General features: G+C 39.9%; 2 protein-coding genes across 3 annotated transcripts in view; one reads left to right on the top strand and one right to left on the bottom strand.

Moving 5' to 3' along the window:
- LOC118332366 (WD repeat-containing protein 7) overlaps positions 1–10577 on the bottom strand; it is a 141759-nt gene that overhangs the window by 83768 nt on the left and 47414 nt on the right. For both annotated transcript variants that reach the window (XM_035667609.1, XM_035667610.1), the window contains exon 15: positions 5311–5525. In XM_035667609.1, the coding sequence (XP_035523502.1) occupies positions 5311–5525 (215 nt within the window). The remainder of the gene's footprint in view (positions 1–5310; positions 5526–10577) is intronic.
- Positions 8908–10577, top strand: part of dpysl4 (dihydropyrimidinase like 4) — a gene marked incomplete at its 3' end in the record, with an annotated part of 5640 nt that continues 3970 nt past the window's right edge. Inside the window, 3 exon segments of the mRNA XM_035667611.1 lie at positions 8908–9072; positions 10164–10252; positions 10348–10532. Of these exon segments, the coding sequence (XP_035523504.1) occupies positions 9034–9072; positions 10164–10252; positions 10348–10532 (313 nt within the window).

Below are 10577 nucleotides of genomic sequence, written 5' to 3'. Positions count from 1 at the left end.
CACACTATAGAGACATCAGATGCACAAACACTGAATACATACAAGAAGAAAATCCCTTCTACATTTTCAACACTTATGTACACACCTTACCGGCTTAACTGAAACTGAATATGGTCTAAAGGACACCAGGTAGACATATACGTGAATAAAGTCATGTGAAAGTAGGAAGCAATCAATACTTTAAATAAAGAAATGTAATAAAGAAAAAGACCTGTTAATCATGTCATCAATCATCATCAACACCACCACGTACACGAGCATTACACACTGTATGTAGGGGCACCACCAAAACAGCCTAATGATCTTCATCATAATAATCATAAGGTTGTACAGTATACAGAGTGCAGTGGCAGCTGATGTTACGGGGAAGCAAGTAGCAGCAAGGAAGGCAGGAGGAATTACCGGGTCACTTTTGTATATACAATGTTTTTGTGATCAAGTTGTTTTTGAAAATTAAAAAGGCTGTATATATCATAATCATTAAAAAATGACAATCACAGGTAAATAGATTATGATGATAATAATAATATTAATAATAATACATTTAAGAGCGCTTTTCTAGGAACACTTCACAAAAGTCAAAAAATATATATTTTACAACCCTGTTGTAATGATGGACAGGAAAGTGTTTCCAAATGTCTAACCAAGCAACATTCCAAAACCTAAAGAGATGAATAGTTTACAGTTATATACACAACAGAAAAATAGTAAATCCTCACATTTGACATAGAGAAAGCAGAAATAGTTGCCATTTTTAGTCGATTCAGTTCTGCTTTTATTTTTGCCTCCATATGACAAACACATTCAAAGATCAGCAGGTTCAGCACACCTGCCAGAGGACAAACCCAAAGTCACGCATCGACTTCCTCACACGCAAACGGACAACCCGAACAACAACAAACATCAGCTGTCAACACACACAAACACACAGACAGATGAAGGCTCAGAGCCGGCTGGGTGTAATGTTTGGGTTGATAGTCTGACATTTCATGGTCATTATCTGTCATTACACACATCAGGGGAGTACACACTCTCACACACACCGGGAGAGTGGGTGGTTTTGACCCATGATTTGAGTGGATATGAGAGAGAAATGACACCTGAGGTGGGAGGCAGAACAGAGAACAACAGTGATGTATTTCTGATAGAACGGGGAGAGAAGATTGCAGCTGTTGTGTGTTGGCCTTTTCAGAAAAAGAGCTGTGATTATGGGCAGTTATGGCAGGAAAAACCCGGGAGACACCTACAATAAAGCTGACACACGGAGGGGGGAAAAGAAACAACATAAAGGTTATCTGCTGGAAGGGAAGAGAAGAAAAAGGACAAACACAGGAGGAGAGGGGATGCCGAGCTAAATGGCTTCAGAGTCAAAACTGTAAAAGTCAAACTGTACCAGCAGCTGAACTAAACGCTTTTCAGGCACTAAATAATTCATGGCGTTTGTTTTCTGTGCTGGGAGGCCCAGGTGGGGGGGGGGTTTACTCCGTCAGGGCAGATCAGATCATCTGAGTCTGACAAGTGAACCTCTGATCCCGTGAGGGGTCAGCACAGACAAACTGCCCCACATACTGCAGTCTGAGCAGCAATCTGAAGGCAGATTTATGAAACTGTGAAACCATTCGGTGCACTTTACCGTTGTGACGACGGGAATTCTGACAACTTATTTTTGTTCGACTGCTTTCAAATGCAGCGCACTTAATGAATGAAATGTAATATGAGCGATATGAAAGGATTACACCTTACGCACACATACTATCTGAGATTCAGCATTAAATCCTAAAACTGTAACCACAAAACTGTTCTCATGTGAAATGTTGTTTCTGTGCCGCAGTACAAACCTGTGTGAATACTGAAGCAACTGATTTGAGTCATTCCTTCTACATTAGGTTTATGAATGGTCATAACTCCCAGTTCAACTTGTAACACCAGTGTTTTTTTTTTACAGATTATTACTGCAATTCTAAAAAAGGTCTGTGAAAAGTAATTCATTCTACAGGTGAAAGAAAATATTCAAAATATCACAGTTTTTGTTTTGTGATATTCTATCGATTGTGTTTGAACCCCCCAAAGGCCAGATAGCAGTGTAAATGTAAACTAAGGAATGTGATGTTGGATATTACAGTGACTATGACAAAAACAAATGCAGATCTCACTGTTCTGGTTGCATTAAAAAACGAGTAAGAAAATGTTTTACTCAGATTTTATGTATATTAAGAATGCACCATATGGTAAAAACATGACATTGCTATTATTTAGACAGATACTGCAATGTAACTTGGACATTACAAATATGAACTCACTGAACTCAACTCATACGTTGGGTGAAAGGATTGCAAAAGGGAGAAAAATACTTTTGATGTGACCGAGAAAGGTCAAAACAAACTGTGTAAAATCAGAGATTACAGCAACACTGCTTAATAAAACTGTAGTATTTGTGTTAGAGCTGTGTATGTGGTAGAATCTGGCGATACGCTAAGTATCACAATACAAAGGTTATGATTCAATGTATTGTGATATATTGCACCTAGGCGATTTCCATTTAATAAAAACAAATCCAACCTTTGGAAAACTGCTATAGTCTAAAGAACACAAGAATAAAATCTAAGCTAAAAAAAAAAAACTTTTGTTTCATATAAACAGGACAGTGGGATCTGCATTTGTATTTATCACAGACCCTGTAGCATCCAACATCACAGCCCTCAGTTTACAACAATGCTAGCTAGCAGTTGTGGGTTTAACCACAAAAATCGAAAGTTCTCTTGGGAATCGATACAATATCACTAAATTAAATATTGCAATACCATATTGTTTGATATTTTTCTTTCACACCAGATTTGTGTAGCTTCCCACCACCAGTGGCAGCAGTGTGCACGCTGCAGCTGAGCACAACTCCAGTCACGAGTCGAGGAAGATTTTACATGATTCATAGACTGTAAACAGAACCTTTTACATTACAGAGTCATTCCATCTGTTCCTAAAGTCAAACTGAAATTCAAATGATTGAGCATAGTTTTCCATTTTGCAAGAGTTTTAAAGTGTCCTTGGACATACTATAGGTATGGAGAAAGCCTTCAAGCCTCTGAGAGGGTTTTTCTCAGGACGAAGGTGAACTGACATCTGACTGGAGAATGTCGGTAACTACTAACATTAGTATTGATTTCCTTTGTTCATGTCATCGCTATCGCCGGAGAAAAATAAATAAAACGTACATCTGTCTTTTTCATCATTATAATTTTGACTAAGTAAGTACACAGGTCAAACACACACCGAGAAAAAATAATAAATTAATCTGTTTAAAAAGTTCACATTAAACTGCAGTAGAATAATAACTACAATACATTTTGAGCAATTCATTTTGGGGATTTTCTGGAAGTATTTAATACGGGGGAGAGAAAAAAAATGAGTAATGGAGTCCATTCTGCAACAGTGGCTCGCCTAGCTTTCCATTTGTGTGGATTTCTCCTTTAAACCTCTACATCTGCTCTCTGGAAAGTCCAGCTCAGAGAAAAGAAACACTGCACTCCTTTTTTCTACCATTTTGACATTTAAGATAGTTCATCCTTCCCTGGGAGACACCAGTGCGCTCTCTCTCTCTCTCTCTCTCTCCCCCTCTCTCTCTCTCAGTGGCTGTAGTGTTGACCTTTGGTTCGTCTCCAGCAGAGTTTTAATTGGTCTGTGGCTTTAGCCAGCTATCTGACCGAACAGACCGGTCTCTGTGTGTGTGTGTGTGTGTGTATTAAAAGGTATTGCGTGTCTGTTTTTTGATGAATGCCACAAAGAGCCAGAAAAAGAGAAAAGAAAGAACATGAGGAGGAAGAGACATCTGAACTTCACAGAGATCAGATCTGAATCAATTCAAGCTCAACATTAGAAGTCAGCAGACATCTCACAAAAAATTCTTCAGCCTGCAGCCTTAGGAACTGCTGACATCTATTTTTTGTTTTGTTTTATCCAAGGTTGATCAAAAAGGTGTCATAAGTCGGATTTTACAACAGCAAAAACGTAAGATCATTCTTTTTCACACGCCTTTATATTATTTGATAATTATCTTCAGGAGTGAGCAGCACCACACTGGACTGAGGCTGGAAAACTATGATGAAAACTTCTTTGGTCTCTTTCAGAGCAAAAATGAAAAAATACTGCCTTTTACTTCTATTCTAGTTCATGTTCAAACTGATTAATTACAAACAAACCAAGAGCTGCAAACATGAATTCACAGACTGACAGGTAACACATTCATTGGACAGTTTTGGTGATGTCATTTGGCATCATCTGTGCTACATGGACCCACAAAAGAAATCAGGCAGCAGGTCATAAAGCACTCCTTATGAGTTTATTCAGCTATTTATATCTATCTATAAAGCTCACAAAGAAATACCTCATTATGATGATTATTAGTCGTAACAGCTATCATTAATAATGACAAACTGGTAGAAACCGGATGAAAAAGAGGCATCTTGTTCTGTAATATTGTTGCAAAATCCAACACACTATGTACCATCACACACACTGCTTTGCATTCACACCACAAATAAACCAGATGAGACAAAGAGCCACCTTTTCAGGTGTTCCTGTTCCAGCTTAGTTTAGTCTACACCAGAGTTAAAGCTGCAGTAGGTCATTTTTATAAAAACAATCTTTTGTCACATTTGCTGAAACCTTAACTATATCCTCACAGTAGTACATGAGACAGATAATCTGTGACTTGATTAGGTTCCTCTCTGGCTCCTCCAAGTGCTCCTAATGGTATTTGGAAGAATCCCCTGGGCCTGAATGAAAACAACCAATCAGAGCCAAGAAAGATAGCTGATTGTTAGGTCTCATTCCCAGGGCATCAATGACGCTTTGGGTTCCTGGGAATGAGACTCAACAATCCGCTATCTTCAAGCTTCTGACCCAAAGCGCCTTTCTCAGCTGTCTCACGTTCTACTGTCAGAACAAAGTGAAAAAAGTTAGTTTTGTAAAAGTTACCTAATGCCGCTTTAAGCTGACAGTTTTCAAACCAGCCCACATAAACAGAGCTCAGTTTGTTGAAGCAAAAAGGTTAGGTGCGAAAGCACCGGTTAAGTGTACTAACACACTAATCTAATGTAGTGCTCATTGTGAGTGTGTCAACATGCTGATGTCTGCATCCAGCTCAAAGTACTGCTGTAACAGCCTTACAGAGCCTTTAGGCCAGTAAAATGATTGGTGATTCATTTTCTGTTGACTGACCGCTCCATTAATGCTCCAGCAGTAGTGCACATAGCTGAAGTCATTTCCCAAACAAAGCTTCCCTTCCTCTGTAGTGTGACTGTTAGCCGTTTGTACCTTGTCAGCGTTGTCTGCAGCCAGCAGGTTGGTGGCGAGTGTCTGCAGTTTGTGCTGGGCCATGTTCTTTAGTGCTGCCAGGCTGCGGCGAGTCATCGCCTGCTTCAGGTTCACAGCTGAGTGGCTCAGAGCGTCCACAGTGGCCGGAGCCAGCTCGTCACAGGCGTTCAGGATCTCTACTGCCGTTATACCCATCACACAGCGGTCCAAGGCTCCTGAAAACACAAACAAGTGAACAAACCTGTATCAAACCCTCTATACACGCAAATCTGGGGTCAATTACTGACAAGGAATCAACTATTTGGTCAAGAGAAAGTAAACAACTATTGTCCATATTAACATGGTATTTCCCAAGATACTCTTGGTCCCAAAAGAATAAATCTTAATGATTTTGAAGACCTCCTGACCTTTTTTGCTGGTGCCACCATCAGGACACATTTTCACTTAGGGACAAGAAAAATCTATCGGGCAGCTTCCGATAAAGTTTATTGATCACATTTCTGCTCCCCAGATGAAATCTTCTTCTATATTTTGGACACTCCATGACCTTTCAGCTAACACCACCCTCAGGCTAGAATGTCGACTTGTGACATTAATATCACATATCTCATTAACTACTACCCTACCCAGATTATGGCAGGTTTATGGTGATTATTTATCACCTAAAATCTACGTATAATCACAATAAATGTAACAAACACGACTTCATGATGTGGCCTTTCTTGGTTGGTTCACTTCTGATAATTCTGGCTGTTGTGATTAAATACAATAAAAGCAGCTAAAGATTCTGGACTGGACAGGACTGTTTGGTTGGTCGGTTGGAATCTTATTCCTAAATCCCGCCCCTTTTTGCTCTCTGCTCCAATAGCAGTTGAGCAAGCAAGTGAACTTTCTCCTTTCCTGTTCTTAGATATGCTATGTGCTAAGCTCGTCTATGTTGAAAGCACACTTTGAAGATGGTTAAAAGATAAACGCAACATATGGGTACATCTTAAATTAGCTTATGTTAGCCAAACGCTAGCTAAGTAGCTAGCTAATCTACATCAATCTTTAGCTAGCTAGTTACATCTGATAATTAATGTCAGCAAAATTGTAAAAATGAATAGATCGATAGTTTGCATTAGCCAACACTAACTTAAGATGCACATCTTAGCATATGTAAGTAGAATATCTGAGTACAGGAAAGGAGAAAGTGGACCGAGGTTCTGACAGAGGCATGCTCAACTGTTATTGGAGCACAGAGCAAAAAGGGGTAGGGCTTATGAAGGTCTGACATCAGGTGTCTTCAGATGAAAACAATCCTGAAAGAGACTTTTTGTTCAGAAAGAATTCAAACCAACAACCTCTGTTTGTTGTTACTGAAACCTCCTCCTCCCCCCATCCTCTTTCTCCATCCTCCCTCTAATCAATTCCTCTCAGTCTCAGTTTGAGGCCACAGTTCCTCCTCTCCTTCATGACCTCCTTTTTCCTCTCCTCCTCCTTCTTCTGGTCTCCTCATTTATGGCCTGAGGTCTTCAGCCAACCCTTCCCTCCTCCTCCTCCTCCTCCTCCTCCTCCTCGTCTTGTCTGGCCTCAGATCAGAAGTGTTCGTGATGTCTGAGAGGAGGTATTCTCAGGAGGATGACTGCTCCTCCCTGCTGTCCCGGCTGGGTTCGGACTCTCCTCGTCCTCGGATGAAGTATGGAGGGATGTTCTGCAGTGTCGAAGGAGCATTCGAGAACAAAACTTTGAACTTTGAGTCGTTCAGCCCGCAGACGCAGCGACGCCGAGCTGCTCAAACCCACAGTGACCACTACGATGGAGGAGACGTCTCGAGAGGAGGAGGACAGACTGTGGTGTTTCCCTCCAGACACACCCGGGAAAACTACAGCAAGAGAGAGGTTCAGCTTTGTATTTATTTCAATATGTATTTTTGTTTAATGATTTGTTAAAAGCTGCAAAAGAGAACTCATTCAGTTTTAATGACCATTGATTACACTGTGGCTGTCCCTAACCCATGTGCCTATGAGCTAAAATATACTACAACTACATTTCAATTGATACAGAGAATATTTAGTATGGGACAACAAAGAAACAGAAAATGATTCACTGTTGAAATGTGGTTTAATTGCACACAGTGGATAGTGGACAGGAAATAGTTGGCTTTACTTTGTTAAACGGTCTTAAGTTGTATCTTATTAAATTATGAACATTTGTCCACAGCGGTATAGACAGCACTTGACTATCAGCCATTATTTATTTTAAGAACTTAAATATAGAGGAAAATATAAATGTACAGAAACACAGAGCACCAAAAAGATATTTTAGAGAACCCAAAATTTCTCAAATGAGGTTCTCTGTGTAGCTCAGGTCTCTGTTACAGGAGCTCCCCCTAGCTCCCTGTAGATCCCTGTAGCTCTCTGTGGCTTTCTCTAGATCCCTGGAGCTCTGTGTAGATCCCTGTAGATCCCTGTAGCTCTCTGTAGCTCCCTGTAGATCTCTGTAGTTCCCTGTAGATCCCTGTAGCTCTCTGTAGCTCTGTGTAGATCCATGTAGCTCTCTGTAGATCCATGTAGCTCTCTGTAGCTCTCTGTAGATCCATGTAGCTCTCTGTAGATCTCTGTGCTCTCTGTAGCTCCCTGTAGCTCTCTGTAGATCCATGTAGCTCTCTGTAGATCTCTGTGCTCTCTGTAGCTCCCTGTAGATCTCTGTAGATCTCTGTAGCTTCCTGTAGATCTCTGTAGATCTCTGTAGCTCTCTGTAGATCCATGTAGCTCTCTGTAGCTCTCTGTAAATCCATGTAGCTCTCTGTAGATCTCTGTGCTCTCTGTAGCTCCCTGTAGATCTCTGTAGATCTCTGTAGCTCTCTGTAGCTCTCTCTCAGACATAGACCACTTTATTAAAAAGTGAATGAAACACAGATACAATGATTGATTCAATAAATGAAATAAAGATAAAGGTGATAAAGATCATCAGAACTGATAATCAGTAAATAATCATTACATCAGTAAATAAATTAGGAAGCTGCCCCACATGTCTGTCTCTGCCAAAGCAGGTGACCAATCAGAATCAAGCAAATGAATAATAATAAAATACTTCCGGGATCCCCTTTCAAAATAAGAGCATGTGCAGTGTGTCAGACTTTATGGATCTGTTATCGATAGTTTATAAAAGGTTTTCAATAATTTGGATTTAGTCACACAAAATTGAAACACAATTAGAGTTTATATTTATGTTATTTATGTGAATTAATATTAATAAAATCTTTATAAATTAAACTACCAACAGTTTATACAGAATGTTTACAAATCAATCAGTCAATGGATGAGTGGATCAATAATTAGAACATGAATCCATAATGAAAATGTAATATTGTGACATAAAATATAGTAAAATATAATAATAAAATAGTAAAGTGTGTATCAGTACTTTAACTACAGTAACTGTTAGTACAGTATCAGTACTTTAACTACAGTAACTGTTAGTACAGTGTATCAGTACTTTAACTACAGTTAGTACAGTATCAGTACTTTAACTACAGTAAAGTATCAGAATTCTTCCTCCACTGTGTACATTAAACCTTAAAATAAGAGCTTCTCCGGGGCTTTTATTTCGAAGCTCAACACCGGAAGCTGTGTGTGTATATTGTCGGCAGAGTGACGTCAGAGCTGTGGGGAACAACAATAGCAGACAGTGTGTGAGTGTGTGTTAGCGGATCAATCAGCCGATCACAGATCGATCAGGATGTCGTTCCAGACCAAGAAGAGCAGCGCCAAACCGGCGGTAGGTCCAACCCAGGCCGGTCTGAGCCGGGCTGAGCCGGGCTGAGCAGGGACACCGGGGCATAGAGGGATGCTGTGGGCCGGTGAGGCGGGATGCTGCAGCTCCGCCTGTCAATCACCGCCGTTAGATCCGGAGCGATGCTGAACCGGACCGAGCCGGACTGGTCTCTCTGTCGGTGTCTGCAGCTTCTGTAGACCCGCCCGGCTCGGCCCAGTGCGCCTCGGCTCGGCCTTAAAGAGAACGTGATAGTGAAGCTGAGAGATGAATGAGTAATTATTAATAATGATGGAGATCCTTTTATTCGTATTCATATTCTATCAAATAAAAAACATTTTTGCATTAATGGAACAATTAATATCTTTTGAATTGATCACTTCCGGGCATATTGACCTGCAGGTAGAGTAGATATCGATCAGCTGATACAAAGTAAACATTGATCAGCTGATACGGACAATAATGATTTCATGAAATAATGAAGTTATTATTCAAAAATATAAAAGGTTGATACAGAATGATTTTCTTTTCTTTGCCTGTTTAACAGATTATCAATAATATTGATGATTGATGTAATTTATCAAACTTTTTACTTTTTTTATTGTGTAAAAATATTAACGATAAACAGGAATATAATACACAAAGACAGGAAACCATTAAAACAAACACAGAATGTAACATTGTTCGTATATAGAAAGCTCCACACAGACAATACCAGTCTCAGTCCCACCATTATGACCATTATTAAAATAAATGTTATATTAATGCAGTTTATTTATAAAGCAGGTTTCATTACAGTTCATTAAATACAACACAAAGCAATACAATTATAAAAAGCATAATAAAATAAATAAATCATTAAAAATAAATAAATCAAAACAGTAAAAGCACAATAATAATAAGAGCTTGGGTTTTAAAAACAGTTAGGTAAAAGCTTGACAATAAAATGATAAGACCACATAATTCATCAAAATCAACTTTAACCTTAAATGTTTCCAGAATATATTTTTTTATTATCTCGTAGTAACTAAACTTCTGATTATTAAGGTCTGTACCTCCTGTTCTACCCAGAATCCTCTCTGTCTGTTTGTTTCTAGGGCGACCGTCTGATCATCAAAGGAGGAAAGGTTGTCAATGACGATCAGTCATTCTACGCTGACGTCTACGTGGAGGACGGGACCATCAAGTAAATTTATTGATATTCATGATTATTGCAGGTGCATTGTGGGTCAAGCTGTTAGCTCTGACATCATCACACTTCCTGTCGTTTGCCCTACTCAGACAGATTGGCGAGAACCTGATCGTCCCGTCTGGTGTGAAAACGGTGGATGCGTATGGTCAGCTGGTGATCCCCGGCGGTGTTGACGCCAACACCAACCTGCTGACTCCGCAGAAAGGCCTGAATCCGACCGACGACTTCTACCAGGGAACCAGAGCCGCACTGTCCGGAGGAACCACCACCATCAGTCAGATCAATAACCTATTATTACTGATCCACCACCATTAGTCAG

This window comes from Morone saxatilis, unplaced genomic scaffold (genome assembly GCF_004916995.1).
Source record: "Morone saxatilis isolate NCDOM2014 unplaced genomic scaffold, NCSU_SB_2.0 Contig21, whole genome shotgun sequence".
NCBI lineage: Eukaryota > Metazoa > Chordata > Actinopteri > Moronidae > Morone > Morone saxatilis.
This window is presented reverse-complemented; position numbering and strand designations above follow the sequence as displayed.